The 21,280-nt window shown below is 45.2% G+C and overlaps 1 protein-coding gene across 2 annotated transcripts; it reads right to left on the bottom strand.

The window, feature by feature from the left end:
- Positions 1-1,905: 1,905 nt before the first annotated feature.
- BBS2 (Bardet-Biedl syndrome 2) lies at positions 1,906-21,183 on the bottom strand. 2 transcript variants are annotated; one of them, XM_014957381.1, is made up of 17 exons: positions 20,974-21,183; positions 19,215-19,442; positions 18,681-18,806; positions 18,342-18,404; positions 15,748-15,825; positions 13,470-13,574; positions 12,462-12,548; positions 10,770-10,905; positions 8,747-8,886; positions 8,006-8,150; positions 7,271-7,442; positions 6,403-6,532; positions 5,438-5,569; positions 4,469-4,606; positions 4,131-4,243; positions 3,009-3,157; positions 1,906-2,338 (listed from the first exon to the last, which is right to left on the bottom strand). In XM_014957381.1, exons 1-17 carry the CDS (start codon positions 21,088-21,090, stop codon positions 2,232-2,234), a joined length of 2,166 nt encoding a protein of 721 aa, XP_014812867.1. In that variant the 5' UTR covers positions 21,091-21,183; the 3' UTR covers positions 1,906-2,231. The 2 variants fall into 2 exon arrangements, with proteins under 2 accessions (XP_014812867.1, XP_014812868.1); XM_014957382.1 differs by lacking the exon at positions 13,470-13,574.
- Positions 21,184-21,280: the final 97 nt, after the last annotated feature.

Consider the following 21,280-nt stretch of genomic DNA (forward strand, 5'->3'; position numbering starts at 1 on the left):
AGACTGGAATTTGACTTTGGACACTAAAAGCTGCTGTTACAGAGACAGATGTGCTGACCCAGCGCGGTCCTTCCGCAGCGCCTTTCCCGAGGGGCTGCAGGAGGGAGGCTCCAGCCCAACCTCAAGTTTTGGGCAGGACCGTGGTCTGGACACCATCTCCAGCGCACGTACCAGGCTGTGGTGCCACCTCAGCAGCCCCTGCCCGGGGATTTTTAGCAACAGGCAGCTCTCCTGGTGTGGTTTCAGAGGTTATTCCATACTCGACCAGTAGCTTAACCTGCTGTGACCAGTTGCCCTCCCGTCCCCGAGAAGGGGATCACCAGGCATCAGTCCTGGCTGGAATCACCCCAGTGGGGACTGTTGGCCACCCCTCTCCTGCTGCAGGTTGAGCTCAGCCCCTGGATAAAGCACCGAGAGCTGCTTTATTTCAACAGGCAACCGCAAACTTGCTCTGACTTCAGTTTAGGGGGACGTGGCTTTTACGTTCGGCAGAGATAAAAGTTGTTTTTACGGGAAAGTAAATGACAAATCTGTTTTTCAGAAATACAGCCCAGGGGAAATCAAGCTTATCAGAGGTCTGGGCTTGTGACCGAAGGACAAACCTCACGGCCAAGAGCCAGGAGTGGGAGCCCCTGCCGTGCCGTCAGGCCCAGGGGGACGCTGCTTTTTGGTCACAGCCACTCCCTCATCGCTGAGGGGACTGAGAGCAGCCTTAAGTCAGCAGGCACTGGGATTTGGAAGGTAAAGAAGCTGGGAGAGTGGGAACAGGCAGAGCAGGCGGCAGAGAGCCCAGCCTTTCTGCCAGGAGACTGTTCCATAATCAAGCCTTCAAGCTCGCTCGCTCAGAACAGCATGGGTGGCTCCCCCTCTTCACCCAGGAGCTGGATTTGACTAATTACCAGCTGCTTAAAAGGATTCAAACGAGCTCCCACTGCGGATTGGGAGCATCAGAGACACGTGCTTTCGGCAGTGCATTGAAGGGGCCGTTTGGGGGATTAAAATCTATTGTGAGAATTATGTTCTCCTTTCCACCAGGTGCTCTGTAAGGGACAGCAGGCTGCTGGCGTGGATGCAGCAGCACCAAGTAAGAGACGGGGCAGTTCCAGGAGGTGGATACTCCTGGCAGCCCCCCAGAAGCCACCCAAGAACTCCCCTTCGGAGAGGAACTGCCTCCTCCCAGCCCCACCTCCCAAACACCCACCGGCAGGGCACAGAGGGGACGAATGGCAGTGGAGACAGGAGCACTGGGGCCCAACCTCCACCCCACACAGGGTATTTTTAGCTCCTAGAAGAGATTTGCTTTGGCAGAGGTTCTAAAATATCTCCAAGATCTAAGATAGAGCCTTACTGTAATATTTTAATCCAATCCTAAGCGATCCCACAATTAATAAACAGGTTTGAGCCAGGAGCCAAGACATTTTTCAATACCTTCTTTTGATCCCATCAAGTACCGCCAGCTCTTCATAAGTATGCACCGAGCCTGGGCGTGGAGCTGGGTCTGTTGTTCCCGAGATGCACCCTTGCCCACCTCACCATCCACAGCTTTGGGTTTGGTTTTTTATTCCCAGCAGGAAGCAAAACTTCCTGCAACCCAGGTGTGGGGAGAGGTCCGGATCTGAACACAGAGAGACCGCTTCCTACCTGCGTGGATGGTGGAGCTGGGTGGCTTTCCAAGATCTTCCGGAGGCGGAGGAGATGTTATCCCTTGGGTGCTCCCAGGGCACCCAACTGCAGTTTCCCTAGAAAGCAGCACATCCCCGCCACGGAGCCCAGGATGGTCTGACACAGAGTGTGAGCACAGAGACTACACAGCAAAACCTGCAAAGTGGTTTGGCTTTTCTTTTTTTTCAACAAATAAACCGATCCGTGCGCACGCCCCCAAATAAATCAGAGCACGAGCAGTCGAACCAGTCTACGTTTTAATGGAAAAGGCTGATGCCTGAACTAGAAAATATATATTAAAATACATAAATAAGTTACTGTAAGAAAAATAGCTGTTCCACGTTCATACCTCTGTCTTGCATAAATAACACATCTGCACTTAAACTCTGATACTCTCTTCAGGAAGCTTTGGCCTGTACAATAACATTTATTGCCTGATGGCTGAACTGAAGCGCTACCTTCGTGGTTATTTCCCCCTCCAGTGGGGCAGGGGACTGAATGAACTGCTGCTCCTCACTGGGCCCTGCTCCTCCTGCCGCGTGGAAAGGCTGTCCCTGCACAACCACCCCTCAGGAGGAGGCTGTTCCCACACGCATTATCCTGAACAACATGTTGAAGTTGTTGCTCCTTATGGCGTCCCGACACGCACCGATCACCTGGGTTTTGGGTTTGCCGACTGTAGAGGGGGAAAAAACAAAAAAACCAAAAGAACAAACACTTCAGTTACTGAGGAAGAAACTGGTAAAAATACTTATTTGATCCAGTCTCAAAATTTAGGGGTTTCTTTCAAATATTTTTTTAATACACGGTGAAATGCCACCATTTATCCAACACATAAATAAACCCCTTTCTTTAAAGAAGAATTGTCGGGAGCTCTATTAGAGAACAGCTTAAAGGACTTGTTGAAAGGGGGATGCTATACATACACACACACAAAAAAAAAAAAAAAAAGTATCTGCTTCCCCAAAGACCTAGAGAACTAACAGCACTGCTTAAATGGATAGCTGTTTGTTTTTGTTTTTTTTTTAAAGCAGAGTTATAAACCAAGAACTGAAACACTCCTTTAAAGTGTTTTTAAAATTGCGTTCAACAAAACTAGCAATTTCTTTACCATCCAGAAAGCTGGAAACCGCTTTGAATTGTTCTTTCTAAAACTGTGATCCCAGATTATACTGGAGACTCACAGCTCACTGTCACCGGCACTTGGCTACGACTGAAAGATGAAAGGTCACTTCGACTACTTTAGTTCAAGGCCAAAAAAGCCTTAAGATGTGTCCCGGAGGCCACCTGGGCTCGTTATCTGCCCCCCTGGGGTCCAAGACTCCCCCCCAAACACAGGTACTCACCACGTAGCCGCCCAGCCCTCTGGATTGCCTGGTTCACAGCTTTCAGGTTATTCAGCAGCTCCGTGTGGTTGTTGCAGCGGATTTTGTATTGATTTATTAAGTCTCTGTTAAGATCGTACAGCTCCACGTACCGTGTCTTCATGTTTTTCCTGGGGAAACAATCAGTTTGGTTATTTGCATCCCTGGGGAGAAGAAAGCAATTCCTGATTTGTCAATATAAGGCGCAGCGACGCGTGGTTGTGATGGGTACCGCGGTTACCGTAGGGCTGCCAGCTGTAAGGCAGACCTGTCTAGACATGTTGGTTATATTCATTAGTTTACTGAAAAAAAAAAACCAAAAAAGATCTATTTTTGCAGTTACTTTAGCTGGCAATGCAAAGAGGAGATGCCATGTTCCCCAGTGAGAGTAACACTGCTCTGCATTAGCTCAGGCCTCTTTACTGCTGCTCTTGACAGTAAAAACAGGACATCTGCAGGAGAACACTGACACCTAAAATGTCTTTCTTGGTGTTCTCTCACCACAGACAGCTTTGATTGCCTTCTTCCCTTACTGTATGTTTTCCAATTATCTCACCATCTCGAGGCTGACTCACCCCACCTGCTCCATGCTAACACCCTACCTCTGCCCTTTTGCCTTCCCCAGACTGGTTTCCCACCTGAAGAACAAGACAAGGCTCAAGGAGACCTCACGGTGGGGCCAGCAAAGGTATCAATTCTACATCCAGACTTGCAACTAGGAAACCCCCACATCACACAAATGGGGTTTTGTGGGTGGGTGTCAAGAGGACGGGGCTGGGGCAATATTCAGTGGTGCCCAGGGAAAGGACAAGAGGAAATGGGCACAAACTTGAATATAAAAAGTTCCACCTAAACCTGAGGAGGAACTTCTTTGCTGTGAGGGTGGCAGAGCCCTGGCAGAGGCTGCCCAGGGAGGTGGTGGAGTCTCCTTCTCTGGAGACATTCAAACCCCACCTGGACACGTTCCTGTGGGACCTGCTCTGGGTGGCCCTGCTTTGGCAGGGGGTTGGACTAGATGATCTCCAGAGGTCCCTGCCAACCCCAGGTGATTCTGTGTGATAAAGCAAAGACCCAAACCACTCAAGCTAAGCAGCAATGACTCACATGTCTCCCAGGAGCCGCGCGTCCTCGGCCTGGACCAGCACGCTGCGGATGAGGTTGGAGCGCTCGGCCATGTCGGCGGTGAGCCTCTGATTCACCGCGTGGTGTTCATCTACCTGGCCAAGGCAGAGAGGCATGAGAAAGGGCCCCTGGCACTCTGGGCCTGTTCCACAGCACAAAGAATAAACAGAAAGCCAAGGCTGTCCCACTGTCTTTGCACAGCAAGCCATTGCTGGCCCATTTCCCATGAAGAAGATACACATCAGTTTGGAGATCTTCTCATACAAACGCCCCCAGTGACCTCTTAGCTGCCAATTTAAAAACCCCTGATGCCTCCTCACCTTGACCAACACTTTCCGTAGCTCCTCAAAGTAAGCGGGGAAATCTGCTTCCACCTGCAAATCTTCGATGGCCAGGAAGGAGGCCATGGACTGGATGATGTCACCAGCCAGATCAATATCATCCGTGTGGATGGAAATCTGTCAGAAAGGAAAGAAAGCACTCCAGCGTTCTTCCATGCCAAAACTGTCTCTCAAACAGTCACCCAGCCTCAAAGCAGTCTGTTCTATCAAGAGGCAGACATCGCAGGAGCAAGCTCTAGGCTTTCAGGAGATGAGGAGACATTAATTTAATCGGGGCTTTTATCCAGGCCTGGGGCAAAGAGGCATCTGTGCACACAGGACCAGTGCAAAAGTTCCAGGCAGCCCTTGTGCCTCAAAATTACAGCTCCCTGAAACCACCCTGTGTGGGAACAGATACCTTCCCTGCAGATCTGGAGGCTAAGCAACTTTTTTTTTTTTTCTTCATTTAGCTGGCCCTGGAATTTTCATGGAATCACAGAATTGTCAGAGTTGGAAGGGACCTCTAGAGATCATCCTGCCAAAGCAGGGTTGCCCAGAGCACATCACTCATGGCTCCATCCAGGTGGGGCTTGAAGATCTCCAGAGAAGGGGACTCCACACCCTCCCTGGGCAGCCTCTTCCAGGGCTCTGCCACCCTCACCCCAAAGAAGTTCTTCCTCACATTGGAGTGGAACTTCCCATGGTCCAGCTTGTGCCCGTTGCCCCTCGTCCTGTCACTGGGAACCACTGAAAAGAGTCTGGCTCCATCCTCCTTCAACCCACCCTTTAGATACTTTTACCCACTAACAGTAAACAGACCCAAAAGTTTCCCAAGCCTTCCCTGAAACACAAGTATTTTCTCTGCCTGTTCAGTCATCCTTCATTTTTACTGCCTCATATTGACCCCACCCTTAAGTTTCACCAGATTATAATTAAAAGGGTGTTCCCCTTGTCCATGTAGGTACTCACCTCTCCACCGGGCTTGATTTTGATGCAGAGCTGACCAGCGTTACGAAGGGAAGTGAAGCAAACCTGAAAGGGAGCGCTCTGAAACTCCGCATCCTCTGGTAGCAAGAAGCTCTGATTCAGCCACATAACAATCTTGCAAAAATAAAGTGAAAAGCATCAACCATCCCAGACGTGGAAAGCCTGGAGAACCACGCAACGTCCCTGCCCGTGATGTGCACCAGGGCGCTCCGTGCAAGGTACCTTGGAAGTTTCATTTACTGAATTTCATCCCCTAAAACCCACGCAATGAACTTATTAGAATGAGGACACTGGAATCCTTGCTCCAAAGCTGAATAGTCCTAAGAAAATCAAATCCAAAACCCAGGGGCCACAGCCCAAGGTGAAAATATAAACCCAGGCTTTGAGACTGGAGAAAGCTGGGAAGCAAGGCTTGGTTCTTTCAAGGAGAGTTTCTTTTCACCTTGTTTTTCACCTTGGCTATTTAATGCAGTGATTGTCATGTAAACAGGGCAGAGACCTATAGTTATGAGGGAAATGACCAGCTCTAATTACCGCCATCCCACAATTCAGATCTTTTAGAACCAGAACTACAGCACTGCTGTCTGTATCACCTTTTTCCTGTTCTCTGTTCATTGACAGAATTCACCACTCACTACAGGGCTCCTGCTGCTGCCATTCCATCAACTGTCACACAGCAGACAATACTGAAACACTTCACTTTCTCAGGCCGTTAACTCCTGCAGCTGCAGGAATTCCTGAAGCAGGGAATGCCTCAATTAAGGAAAAAACCTTTCAAAGAAGGAAAAAAAAAGCACTAAGTTGTAATACACAGACTCCAGAGGCCAGCACTGCAGTTCACCTCGTAATTTTCCCTTTGCTGTCAGCAATCTCAAGCTATTTGCAAACCCTCCACCTGCAGCATCCCTACACAGGACAGGGAAGCAGGAAGCAGAGCAGAACCTCACCCTTTGTGGTCTCTCATTCATGGTGCAGTTGACAAAGCTCAGCGGCTCCGTGGCCGAGCCCGGGCTGCTCAGGGCATACATGGAGAAGCGAGGAAGCTGTCTGGTCAGCTCGAACACGTGGAACTGTGTGCTGGAAACATTGAGAAAGTTACTAACATACCAGGGGTTTGCCTATTGCAACGGTTCCCGGTCCTTTTTAGCTGGCTACTGACATCAGCAGCTTCCAGCCACATTGGCTCCTGGTTTTAGCTGGCTACTGACATCAGCAGCTTCCAGCCACATAATCAGTTCTTACTGTTTCCCAGAAAAAAAACACTGGAACTTGGAAATTCCAGGCTTATCCCATCATGAGGTTGAATGATTCCTCCCTAATTGCTTATATTTTCCATATTCCTTCCAAGGAAATATATTCTCTAGGCTAACACATGTAAGATCTTGCTATGTGACTGAGTATTTTCTTTACAGGTTCAGGGAAGCCTTATTAAAAGCAATAATAAAGACAAATAGAGACAAAAAAAAAAGGGAATTCAGTCCCACTCTTCCTGCAGTGGTTGGCTCTGAAAATATGCCTCCCCATTCAGGGCAAGGGGGCTGCTTCCTGGGGCACCGCCAGATGCGAGCAGAGAGAAAGCTGGTGTCAAATGTACATGAAGAGACATTTTATTTCTATGGGAAACTGGAAAAGCGTTGTCTTGAAGGCAGGAAAATGCTACTTTCTACTTGCCCCTGAAGATATTCCAGCTCTGCTTCCAGAAGTGGGGCACCAGGGAATTAACGGTGCGTGGGACAAGCACAAAGGCACATCGTTGCTTTTCCTGGTCACACAGTCAGCTCTGGAGACCAGCAGAGATCCCAACACAAAACTCACCTGTTTCTGTAACCCACAAAGGCTTTGATGTGCAAATCCACAGGGACATCTTTGGGTGGAGTGAGGGGAACACGAAGGCAGCCGGAGAGGTTCTGGAGACTGGGGTGTACCACGTGGCTCTCCCCTTCAAATATGCCTTCAGCAAAGATCAGCACGGCACGGATGATCGTGTCTGAGCAACAGGAAGAAAAAGCAGTTCCTAAATGAACAGCTGGCAACAAACCACCACTGCTTTCCCAATTACGCACAGTCAACTCTTCACACCCCTCCTGAATTGTTAAAATACCCCAGAAGACCAGCAATACCACACCTGGACCCGACTGTACCTTCAGTACAGGTGAATTTGCTGTCTTGGGGTAGCTCCAGTTTTGTCTATAAAGCCAGCTGAGACCCAGCTGGGTTAAGGTAACACCCTCCCTAACACAGGCTGTAGCTTAAATGTTTAGAGTCAACACAAGGAGTGTTGCAGGGATCACCAAGACTCATTTCACTCAAGTTAAATGTTAATTGCCTTGGAAAATAACACGTAACAAGAAACAAATTCCATCAAACTCCTCTCTCCTGAGACCCATCAAAGGAACACAGCTTGATTCAAAACTGTGTGAAAGGAAAGCAACCACAAAGGGGAAATTACAGACAATAAAGGGGAGACAGGCAAATCACCAGCTAAATATAACTAAAGGTTTGCATGAATTTACATGAAATGAATGGCAATGGTTGCAGGTTACCACTCACCGTTTGTGGTGGAAATGCAGAGCTCCACATGGGCAGACTGGCTGTCGGAGCCCAGATTGACCGAGAGGGCTGTCTGGAGCTGGGTATTTGCTGGGATCACACCCCTCTGCCCATCACCTTCCTTCAGCCGAGTGCTCAGCGCAGCCTGTTGCAAAAAACACACGGCTTCAGCATCAGAATCTCAAGATTTCCCACCTTTATTCAGAAAAGTGCTTAACATATATTCAATTTTAAGCACAAGCTTACACAATTCCATGCTACAGTGGTCATTTACTGTTCAAATACGAGTCTGCTCTTTCCTCAGACTATTTTTTGAAGCTCTTTAATTCTTGAATTCAAGTGGGCTTCTTAGACCCCAGCAGTGCTTCCACCCCTCCACAATCCTCTCATACGATCCCCTCTGACCCCCGAGTTGGCTTATGCAACTTAATTTTCAAAACTACAATTTGCAGTCATAAACCAAAGCACAGGGCTGAACAGAATCCAGCTCCAAACACAGCTGCCCTGGCAAGACGAAGGAGCAAGGAAAATGTTACTCCTTAAAACAAAAAAAGCAGTTCTGAACTTGCACAAGGAGCAAGGCAGATGCAGAAGCAGGAATCCCCAGCAGACAATCTCACTTCTTCCTAACAGGTTACAGCCCTGACTTGTCTGGACTGCCCCAAGCCTGCTCCCCAGATTACTCCAGATTTATAGCAAGGAAAAGGTGTGTTTTGGCCCTACACGTTGCTTAAGTAGTACCTTTGCATTTTCCTCATAATTTCTTAATTCCAGCAGCAGATTTTGTTTCTTTTGACTAAGTTCTCGGATCAGATCCTGCTCAGCACTTGTATCCATTAGGTTTCCCTTCATCTCTTCACCTCCTGGCAGATACCCTCGGACTGCACGGAAACAAAACACAGCCAATTTCAGCAAAGCCTTCCACAGCCTCCCCAAAACTTTAGTTTCTGCATAAAGACCCCTGTGTACCACCTCAGCAGCACACTCTGATTTTAGTCTTCCTTTGGTACCACACAGCTGAGAACCTGAGCACTGATTTACACCCACTGAGGCTTTTGACTTTCCTGGTGATCAGGGCAAGAGAACCGCACATTTTAGAAAACAAAAAAAGATGAATTTCTAAGCTGTCTTTGAGCTGTCTTTAACTGACCAAACAAGGGCAGTGCCCTGTCCTTTGGCGAGAGGATTCCCACTGCAATCATTCTTTCAGGTGCTTAGGCAAGTCTGCAATTATGCAAAATTAATAAAATGTGTACCTGGATTTCTAGAGCTGGTCAGAGGAGTTGTTATTCTCTCAAGGTGACTGTAAGTCACTGTCAATCAGCCAGTAAACAAGACTCACCCACATTAGGTTTCCCCCAAATCAAGGGATAAGACCAGTAGCCCAGAGTTATGGAAATACCTCCAGCTGCCTGGAGAGACAGAAGAGCTGAACAGACGATGAGACAAAGATGCTTGCTATAAAGCTCCATTTTGCTCTAGGGCTGTGTGCTCTGATTGCAGCTGACAGTGAAAGCCAGGGACAAAAATCTTACACCTGTGAAGAATATGCTGCCTGGCTCTGTAAACCCCTTAAAAAGTCACAGGGAACTTGAAAACTATTCAGCACACACACCATCCTCCGATGAAAGGACCTGCTTCATTATTTGATTATTCATTCATTTAAAAGGAGAGCAAGACAGAAAACACACTGAAACACAGAGCACCTCCTGCGAAAGGACATTGGCCCCAAACAGAATCTAATGACAAGGACTATGAGAATGTACTGTCCATACAATCCCCAAAACAGGGCTATTACTATTTAATGACACCTTTAGTCTCCAGCCTAAAGGGATTCCCATTGTGCCAAGGCTTGTTTAGGACAGACCCATCAGAAAAGGATGATCTTAAACCCACACAGCTCTGCCAGGACAAGGTGTCTTCGGAACCGTGTACAATGCTCCCCTTCTGTAAGCCTGGGAAAAAGGTTTATGTGCTGAAGCCCAAGCGCAGCAAATCCCCGCAGCCTGTGATTAAGACAGAGAGCAAAACGCTGTGCTATTTAACAAGGCTTTTGTTCCAAATGGGTTGTGCCAGCCCTGCTTGTCTCAGGCCACCGACACCAAGCAGTCGGGATAATCACACCAGTGTCTTTCCTGGAGCCATCCCAGTAAATTACGCTGAGCTTATTATTCAAATAATCTGCCATCGTATTTGTTTCCACTCACAGGAACCAGGTCTGACTTCTTGAATGCATGGTGGGATAAACCCACCGATTCTCCAGTCTCAGGATAGCATTTTCCAGGAAAGAAAGGGCTGTTAACATCTAAGATTTCCAATATAAAAAGTATTCATCTTTAGAAGAACACCAAAACACACACCTCCCCCAGCTCTCTGAACACCTTTACCCACTGTAAAGCTAGCTATCACATACAGGAAAAAAAGACTTCCTATGCATTCATCTATAATAATGTTGCCTGAAGAACCACAGTCTGCCCTGAATATAGTTATCTTTGCATTATTAGGTTGCAACTTCTTCCGTTAGGCAAATGAATTCTGATGGCTTCTTGGATCGCAATGAAACACACCCCGATTATCAGAGAAAACACTACTAAAAATCCTGCTTGCAGATAGCATAACTCAAAATTCCCTTGACTTCACATAAAGCAAAGGGAATTTGGCACACGAAAATGCCTACAGAACCAAAACGTTTAGCTCATCTGAGATGATGTGATGTGCCTGATCTTACTGTGTCTTAAATTAATATCCTGAACGAGGCTTTTACCTTCACCGTCAACCGAACAGCAGATTAACTGGGTGCTCCCATCCATTCTGTAATCTCCCTCCACCACTCCTGCAATTGAGGAAGCAAAGTTGTCCTTAAAGATGACCTCCCCAGTTCGGTCACTGCGTGCATCAACCTGAAACAACAAAGGCAGAAAAGCTAACTCCAAAATATATGTCATGCTGTACTCTGGAGCTGTTGGAACTGCTCCGCTCGTGGTAGTGCAGGTGAACCTGCAGCTCTGATGATCAGACCACCACATGTGGAAAAAAAAAAAAAACAAAACCAAACCATCAAGAAATGACCTGTGGACAGGCTCAGCTGGAAGAGACTGCTCTTTGGAGACACTTCCCTAAGTTACAAATGAGAGGAAGGAGAGAAGGGGACTGCAAGCCTGCACTGGGAGGGTTATGCACACATCAACGCAGCAACGATGGGGCTACACCAGAAATAACTTTAATGCAAGAGTTACAATCTCTCCTGTTAGCTGCAGTCCGTGTCTGATGAATTGTTTTTATTCCAAATACCACAACCTCTAATTATCTTCTAGAGGAGAGGAACAGAGAGAGGGGGCTCGGTTCCGTGCAGTGCATCTTTTCCAAAGCACAGGACCCAGCATTACCCTTTCTAGGACCTCGTTTCAGGCCAAGTAGGGTAGAGTCTGCCAGTGGAAAAGAACAGAAAAGAGACTAAAGCAAGGAGAGGTTCTCTCTTTAACAATGCTATACACCTAATCCAACATAAGTTTCAATGTATCTAGGCTCTAGACTGCCAGCTTGATATGAAGTTAATTAAATTCCCTCAGGCTAATGAGAGTAATGAGAGATGTGAAGAAAGAAGCTTAATTATCTTCTAGAGGAGAAGAACAGAGAGAGGGGGCTCAGTTTTGTGCAGTGCATCTTTTCCAAAGCACAGGACCCAGCATTACCCTTTCTAGGACCTCGTTTCAGACCAAGTAGGGTAGAGTCTGCCAGTGGAAAAGAACAGAAAAGAGACTAAAGCAAGGAGAGGTTCTCTCTTTAACAATGCTATACACCTAATCCAACATAAGTTTCAATGTATCTAGGCTCTAGACTGCCAGCTTGATATGAAGTTAATTAAATTCCCTCAGGCTAATGAGAGTAATGAGAGATGTGAAGAAAGAAGCGTAGCTCTACAAAAAAACCTGGCAGGCTGCGTCCAGGAGAGATTTGGAAGCTAGAACAGTCATTTCTGACAAAGGGGAATACCAAGCAACAGGCTTAAGAGACTAGGAGTGAGCTGTATAGAATGTGTTAACAGAAAATTAACTACCACTTGATGGATTTGTTCTAACACTGTCAGAGCCGAGACCGACGCTGCTCTCCTGTTACACAACCACTGTCTCCCCCGCAGCCTGAGAGCTTCCAGGAAACATCGCAGAGGACTATTAGCATGTGCTCAAGACACAGCTGAAAAGAGACACTCCAGAGCTCCAGGATGTGGGCATATGATCTCTGCTGCCAGGGAAACAACATACCACACCTTAGCAATCCACCCTCATCCCGCACTTGGCAGAGGATTCACCAGCCAAACGAGGTTTACCGTACTAGTTCTTCAGTTTTCAGCAGTCTTTTTAATTGTAGGTTGTTCTCCTTCAGACAATTTAACAGCCTTGTTCAAAACACAGCTTCCAGATTTACAGCTCCTCGTTGCCCTCTGGTATAAACTCACCTTCCCATTGGACCAGCCAGTGATCAGCTCACACACACCGTCAGAGTTCAGGTCGAATGCATGTATGCTCATTGCATGGTTCTTAGACTGAGGACAGAAAAAACAAAGAAAAAAAAAAGAGTAAATTAAGCCTGGGTATGTTTTCTAAATTGCATATGCTTGAAATGGAGGAGCATGAAGCTACAGAGATTACAGAACATAAGAGAAATATCTCTTTTAACAGGAAGTTTGAGCACCACTATCTGTAAGGTCACACATCTCTCTGAAATCTTAGCCCTTGCGTTACAAATCTAGTCCACAGCTCTCAGATGACCCTACCTTTCCTCTAAGTACATTTTCATCCAAGCAAATGAACAGAATTCACAAAAACAAAGTGTAAAAAGCTAAATTCTCTAGGGAAAAAAAATAAATAAATCAGGGCTTCAACATTGTCATAAAATGAAACCGCGGAAGAAAGCCCTTAGCACTTTCTGGCCTCCTCCTACAGAATCCCTTCTCTTATTACTATTAAATAGACCATTCTAATCTGTGTTATAGGAAGAGTATTAAAATGAGCATCAGGAAAGGATCTTGCTAATCGGATTTGCTGCAGCAGCAAATTACTCTTGATGTGAAAAATTAGCTTCGAACACAGACAATGCAAGATTAATTCAGTGTCTGAAAAACAGTTTATTGATCCAACAATACAGCTGGAGACATTTTCTAACACTGAACTCAAATTTCTCTGTTGCATTTCTATTGCATAAACAAGCAGCTGAAGCATCCCTAGTAGTACAGTTGTATCAGTGTTGTTTAAGCCATCACCAATAGTCCCAAAAGCACACAGTGTTAATTTTGCACGTATCTATAAAAATAGGTTTTGTAAGAACAAAATTACGTTAATTGCTATGCTCAGCAGAAAATTTCAAATTTATCTGAGGAGTCAGGATAACATCAGAACCACCTGAGATGAGGTACCTAAAAGCCTTCAAAGCTTTCAGTGATGATATTCCACCATATCAAACTAACCTTAATCCTCCAGTAGCGGGCTGTCTTGTCGTAAACTCCAACGGTGCCATTGGAGAGCGCGTAGCCAAAGCGGCTGCCGTACATGGGGCTAAGGGCAGTGACAGTCTTGGGGAAAAGGAGGGAGAGAGAGGACACAGCAGTGAAAACTTCTGCATCTTCAGGTAACAGAGAACAGACTATAGAATCTGTCATATGAAGTATACACTACTTAAACAGTAAATACGTCTACTGCAGGAAGCATTAAATACTGAAGTAACTATCTTTAAAAATCAGTTTGAAATCACCAAAGGCCATGTAGGATTTCCTCACGCAGGCTGCATTGCCAGCACTAAGATGCACTTCACCAAAGATTGCAGAACTGCCCTCAAACTGTGTACTTTGACCAAGTATTTCCTACCACAAGCAGCAAAACAACTGCTCATAGGATTCCTGTGGTCATCAGCGCTAACACATTACCACTGAAAACCTCCAAACACACACCATTCCTTAAAGCTTCAGGAGCTGAGGATGGTAAGGAGTTCAATATTACACGGGTTGGGAAAACCCTAGAGATGTTTTTGGTAGAAAATCTTTGCCCAAGATTAGTGAGATAAAAATTAACAGCTCCCACAGTTGGACTTTTTCTGGAACACAATTAGAACATCAAGCTGGGTATTACCTGGATATGCAGGAAGACACCTAAGAGTCACAACTCAGCCTGTTTCTCACTCATCTTAAGACCCATTACCTTACAATTCTTCACTAAACTAAGGCTCTCCGGGCTTGGAAATGCTGTTTTTTCCACACACCAAGACTAGACATTTTAACATCAGGAGGAACAATTGCAAATGTCCGACTGGTCCTCTGTACAACGTGGCTCAGGAAACTTCTTTAAATTAAATCCTTCACAATCTTCTTAAGCTCAGTTGCCTGCTCCTTGCCTTTTTTTAACCAGAAGATGGTTTCCAAACCCTTTACCCTTCCATCTGACAGATCTTCTCCAAAGCCTCTCCCAATTAACAATAGCTCCTTAATGGCGAGCACCCAGCAATGACTGCAGACCCCAGCAACAGCCGAACTCTCCAAGGGAGCAATACTCCCTTTTAACACCTGATTGTCCATTTATAAATTCAAGAATCAAAACCGCCTACGGTTTCATAAGAGAGTCAACTCAGAAAATTCAAGCTATTCAAGTCTTCCAAAACAAGCACAATCTATAAAGCCCTGAATTTGCTTCCTTAAAGGAAAGGTTTAGGTGCAGCTGCGCCCTTTTAAACTAAAAAGAACAGTAGGGTTGTAACAGGTCTCTAGAGACTCTGAAGGTATGGATTTAAAACATTTGAAAATAAGTCATACAAGAGAGTGATGGACCTTTAGCTTCCCTTTAACTGGAAATCACAACGTGACTCCAGACTGGCTGCTGTACAGACAAGCAGAAGGCATTACAGGCCCAGTTCTAATCCCAGCAACAGCTTCCTCTCCTAGAACACCGCCCGGATTTGTCTTTTATAGCTCTTCCTAAGTGGTTTAGTAGCTAACTAAGCCTTTTAGTCCCAACTTGGGCAGCGGGGAGACCTCAGATCTTCAAGGACAAAGGCCTGTATGTTGTGTGTCCGTACTCTACCCTGGGCCCAAAAGGGTCACGAGAAGGCCAAGAAAACTCCTAAGTGTAAGGATGAGGGTTATTTTTCTCCCTTTCAAGCAAGAAAAATTTAACAGTGTTAAACTTTCAGTTCTTAAGCTAAAAATCAACTCCCACACCTTCCAGTTATCCCTCTGGAAAACCTACCTGCTCCAAATTTTACTTTGGGCACTGCAAAGGTGCAGCTCTGTTTATACAGGCAGCATGTAACTCTATAAACCTCCTGTTTCACCTGGGCAACCCCCTTCTACCCTGCCATGCACAGTTTGGCTACACACAGGAGCAAGTTACTTGTTCATGATCAGCATATTTGAAGAAAACGGTAGAACACTTTATTTTGAGCACAAGGAGCTTCAATCACAATCTGTGGTTATTCTCCTGTGGACTGGGCCCTGACTTCCTGTCAAGCGATAGTCACTTTTCTCAACCTGGTGAAAAGTTTGTAAATAAAGCAAGCAAAAAACCCCACGTATAATTAAAGACATTAATAAACTCTTAATTTTTGCAGTTTTAGCAGAATAGATACCGCACCAAATAGTTAAGTAACTATTTAACTACACAGTAAATCTGAACCAAAGTAACCAGAGAAGCTTTACAGGACACAATACTTTCAGCTCCATCAGCAATTATAGTAAACATTAGCTAGAAACAATTTACCTCTGTCTCTGACATTTCTGCCACGATCTCATCTTCTTTGAACACCCGGATGTCAAAATCTTCAGAGCCAACAAGAAGCTAGAAAAAAAATCAAGTCTATTTTAAAAATAGTTATTCAAGCTAAAGAAATAAGAAGGACATACTCCAGGACCCAGAAGGCAAATAAATATTCCAAGCCCAGAAACAAAGAAGTCTTAACAGCTGTATGAAGAGTTGTCAGTGGAACAAAAGGTATCCTCTGTTAAGACAAGATTTCAGAACCCAGAAGGCAAAGGTATCCTCTGTTAAGACAAGATTTCAGGAGACTCTCATTGATCAGGTATTAGTTACACTTGATTATATATACACCATATATAGTTATATATAAGCCATCCCTCAAATGAATGACAAACAGGATTATAAATGGAAGTTTAAAACCTGGTGGTACCTTTCCCCACTGGAACCGATGAGTCTTCCAACTTTACTTGGCAGAACAGACAGAAATCCATATCAAAGTTGGATGTTCAAAAAGATTAAAGGGTTGGGTTTCTTCTTCCAAAGTAAAGATACTTCAAATTATCACAAACTAAGTTACACCAACCTAAGTTTACTGTAGCTATTGAAATAACTTACAACAAATAACATATGTTAAGAGGTACAGATTTCTTGACAAGTCATAACTACCAGCAAGAAGTGAGCAGGTAAAAGCACAGAATCCTGAAACAATTGCTGGTGACGCTGCATTTCCTAGAGGTGCCTAGAAGACTTTTTTTTCATTTGATTCAACTCATCCCCCTTGGTGACTTTCATTCCACTGGACTGGAACTTGAAAAAGGAAAAAGGTCTTTTTCCCCCAAGTCTTTGGCAAGATGGGAGAAAGCAATCTGTATGTCTAAAATCCTGAGGAAGGCACTGACTAGAACAAATCAGTTTTGTTACCTACTAAATGGCAGAAGTATATTCACGCAGTTTTAAAACCAGTCTATTTTAAACACAGACATGTTGTTACTGGGGGAGGGAAGAACAGAAACAAAGCCAGGATGCCCCTGTATCAGATAAGACACAGTGATAAACAACAATTTAAAAAGATGTTCCTGTGCGTTTTCTCAGAACTTTAATTTTAAACCGGAGGCAGCTTCACAAAAGCCACAACTGAAAAAAAAAACCAACACAAAAACAAAAACCAAAACACCAAAAAGCAAACCTAAAACCATAAAATTACCTAGATAATTAAGATTAAAAAGAACCCTAAAAAAAAAAAAACCATCAGCAAATGCATGTTGGGTGAACTGGCAAGGTAGTCAGATAATGCATCCAACTCTGCTTAGCTCAAAGTTGCATCAGATTACACCAACTGCTGAGAACAAACCTTTCTCAAGCAGAAAAAAATAGCAAAACAACAAAAACCTACTTAGAAACACAGGTTCAAACCAGTTATAATTAGTGCCATAGATCAGTTTCCTGGTTTCTGAATCTTTATACATTTTCTATAACCACCCTTCAGCACATTAAAAAAAAACAAACAACACCCTAAGAAGCTGTGCAGAAATTGATTGGAAAAAATTTGAGATTTTTTCACCTCCTGAAGATCTCAATCAAGCAAAGAAATGGTCTGCATCAGTACAACATTTATAAGAAACACCAAAGGTATAAGTGTCTTTTATACACCACTATAAACTTTACATAGTTCAAGCAAGCATTCCAAACTAAGACTTTCAGGGAACTCAACAGAAAAGCTTAAGGAATTATGATTAAAACTGAAAGGCAGAAGACAAAAGTATTTTTAGCATGATGATTTAACAGCATATTTCCTTGCATCTGATGTATACCAGGGAGCCATTACATTTCTTAAAGACTCATATTTACAAGCATGATCCTTCAGTTCCTTCAGGATGGAAGAGTATTTACAGCAGAGAACGCCCTGGTTTCACCCATTCACTGCAATGATCAGAATGGCAGCTGTTTCCTATTGTCTGTCTCACTTCTTAACAGCAAGATGCTCGTTAAAAGTTATCTTCATTTTAAATCAGAAAAGCACAGAATAGTTGATTTCCCCATGTCACTACAAAGAAACAGTGGGACTGAATGTGAAGACAGGTTTCTCGATTTTGGCAATCGTTAAGTGAAGCTCTTCACAGCAAAGCTTTTTAAGAGCTCACTTTTACATGTAAGATCCTTGCAAGTTGTTTCTCTGAATTTCAAAAAAAGTATTTATAACCACGTTCAAGAAACACCACTGAAATAGATGCCTTGCAAGCGATGATCACAGGCATTTAATTGCATTTCTCCTGGTGTAGTTAAAGACAAGAGATGTTTTCCATTACAGCTGGCCATGGATTCACCAAGCGAGGCAGTAATGCTGCAAAGATCCCAGATATCCTAGTTTTTTTGGGTTTTGGTTTGGTTTTTTTTGTTTGTTTTGTTTGGTTTGGTTTTTTTTGTTGTTGTTGTTTTGTTTTTTTTTTTATACACACTCCAAGTAGTCCGAGAGACCAGCGCTGATCACTTTAACTGGTAACATAAAGCAGTCATATTTGATAACCTATGGGGGTTTTATTATCATTTCACTACAAGACCATGAAAGCAGCTGAATTTACATGTAAATGGTTACAAACCTCAGTTTTGCCATCACCATCAAAGTCACACAGTGCTAACGAACGAACGTTGTCTCCGGTAACCTAAAAGAAGACAGACAGTCCTTAATACCCATGAGAGGTCTCAGAGCAAAACTATTTTTATGATCTCAGCTGCAACAAAACAATTGACAAAGTCAACATTCAAGCAACACTTGAGCACGCTGAACACATAACCAAAATACAGTTTGAGGTCTGAGATAAACTAAGAAAGATCCAACAATTAAATGAATATTTATCATATAAAATAAATAATCAAGAGGAACTAGTGCCATTGAAAGAATCTTGTAATAACATCAAAAGCATTATGCGTAGCCTTACTGTCCAAAAAAGGTCATTTCCTTCATAATCAAAGCCCTGCAGGGCACAGTTTCCACCGATAATAGCAAGGGGAGACGAAATATCTCCCAGCTTTCCAAGAACTATCGCATTGGCTCCATCTGAAACCTACAGAGAAACATTAAAGGAAAAAGAAAGAGCAGACAATGAGACACCAGAGTACACAAATGAAAAAAGAGCTTCCGACATTATCACTACCAGTTTAGCTGAGCTCTCAAGGCCTATTAATTCTTTCAAATTTTGTCTTGCTAGGTGATGTGTGACACGATACAAAAATTTCTCTTGCACAGGCATACACAAACATACATCACATTCACAGGTTTCTTTTTAAATATTCCAGGTATTCTAAAGGCAAAATGTTCTGAACACAACAGTATAACTAATGCAAGGAACAGAAACAGGAACAGAAGCATAATTAATCACCAAAGTAATGTAAAAACTGTGATCTTTAGAATGGAAAGAAAAAGAAAAGAATGAAGATACAGAAAAAAAACCCAGACATTTAAATTAACTTGCCTCTCTGTAGAACAAATCCGAGTTGTTATATACATCATAAGCCAATAAATTAGTCTGTGTTCCAACCAGAAGACAGTCATAGCCCAGCTGAGGGTTCAGCACTCCCGAAGCCAGACAAGTGATCCCTTGATTAATGTTGAGAAGAGAAATGTCCGAATCTTGGGTACTTTGCACCATTCGGTTTGTGCTTGTTTTCTGCCCTCGGGCATGAGGATTATGAATAAAAACCTGTAGAAACAAGAATATAAATATTATCACAAAGCACATATGCGTTTGTATGCAAACATTACAGACTACTTTTTAGATAGTAAGTGCAATGGGGAAGAAGAGCATTCATGGAACCAAAGTGAAGACAAAAGACATGGGGTTTTGCTGACAATACTGTTTCTGACGGTTATTCTTTAGTTTTAAACTATACCAAAAAAGGGAAATGGCAGGAAAACCCCTGCTCTGGCCAGCAGAGTTGTGCCACCATTGTTTAGTTTGTTTCGAGAAGAGCAACTGACAAATTTTCAGACACAAGAAAAAAGCAAACCAAAAGGAGCGGCAACAAACTAAACAAATTTTATCCAGCTGGTAACAATGTTACCAAAAAACCCCAAACAAGTTAGGCCTGGTACCTATCTGTAACCTCCATCTGGAGGTGAACATGGTTAATTTAAAAAAGGAGCCTGTGATAAATACGGTTTTTATTCTCACTGACCAATGTTCAGTCAGTGTAATTGTCTGGAGCAGAGTCAGGGGACCACAGCACATTATGCTTAATGGCCTTTGCTTTATGGCTGTACAGTCTGTCTCTCAACCAAGCCCTTGTTCCACGCTATTCCTAAAGGCTCCAAAATAAAATTAGTAATAGTGCTGGGAAACATCACAGACGAACCACGTTTGTATTCACAGCAACCTCTGCGGGTTTATGCTTCCACCTATGTTTTGTTTATTAGCTAGGTCGCATTTAACCCTCTTTGTTTGTTTGTATTTCAAACCGGGAGTGCAAACACCACTTTCCGTTCCCGCGAGGCAATCTTTGTATCACCTACACAAACCTTCACACCACTGCCCTTACCAGCCCCGAGCCCAGCCTCTAACAGTGCTAAGGCTTACTGCTGGGACTGAGAACGGTACCGTAATACCCACAGCTTGAAAAAAAATCCCATTATCATCGAATGGTTTGGGTTGGAAAGGAGCTTAAAGCCCCCCCAATGCCACCTCCTGCCCTGGGCAGGGACACCTCCCACCACACCAGGTTGCTCCAAGCCCCCTCCAACCTGCCCTTGAACCCCTCCAGGGATGGGGCAGCCACAGCTTCTCGGGGCAACCTGGGCCAGCAGAAAATGGGGAAGTTTGCTGGGCGACCCGGGCTACCGGCTAGTCATTCCTGCAAACTCCCTGTCGCTGCCACAAAGCAGAGCTTCGAGTACCGGTGGCCGTGCCCACAGGCAGCTCCCGGCCTACCCGCGGCGGAGCACACCCCTCGCCCGGCTTTGCAAGGGTGGGCAGGGAGCCTGGAGGGCGTTAAGGGGATTTTCTGCTGGAGTCAAAACCCCAGCGGCCGGCTGCGACCCCCGCCGAGCGGCACACCGGCCCCGCAGCCGAGGGGAACGGGGCCTACCAGCAGGAGAAGGCGGAGGCCCCGGGGGCCCCACAGCACCACCAGGGCAGGCCCCCGGCCCCCGACGAGGAACTTTTCTCCTCAGCTTAAGGGCGGCGTCCCCCGTGAGGGGGGAGGCGGGCGGGATGGCGGGCCGCGCCGCCCCGTTACCTTGCCCGCCTGGGTGGCGGCCGCCAGGCAAGGGTGCGTCCCGTCGTACCGGCCCAGCGCCACCATGCGGGGCAGGATCTTGTGGCTGAGCTTCAGCGTGAACACGGGCACCAGCATGACGGCGGCGGCGAGACCGGACCGGGCCTGGCCTGGCCGCTCCGCGGGCCCGGACGCGGGCTCCGCCGAGGCCGAGCACCGCCCGCTCGCGCACGACGCCGCTGCGTCGCGGGGAGGGGCGGGGTTAAGGCTGGAGGGCGGGGCTACGGCTGAGGAGGAGGCGTGGTCTCGGTAGAAGGGGCGTGGTCTA

Source organism: Calidris pugnax, unplaced genomic scaffold, assembly GCF_001431845.1.
Source record: "Calidris pugnax isolate Ruff unplaced genomic scaffold, ASM143184v1 scaffold292, whole genome shotgun sequence".
In the NCBI taxonomy this organism is placed as follows: domain Eukaryota; kingdom Metazoa; phylum Chordata; class Aves; order Charadriiformes; family Scolopacidae; genus Calidris; species Calidris pugnax.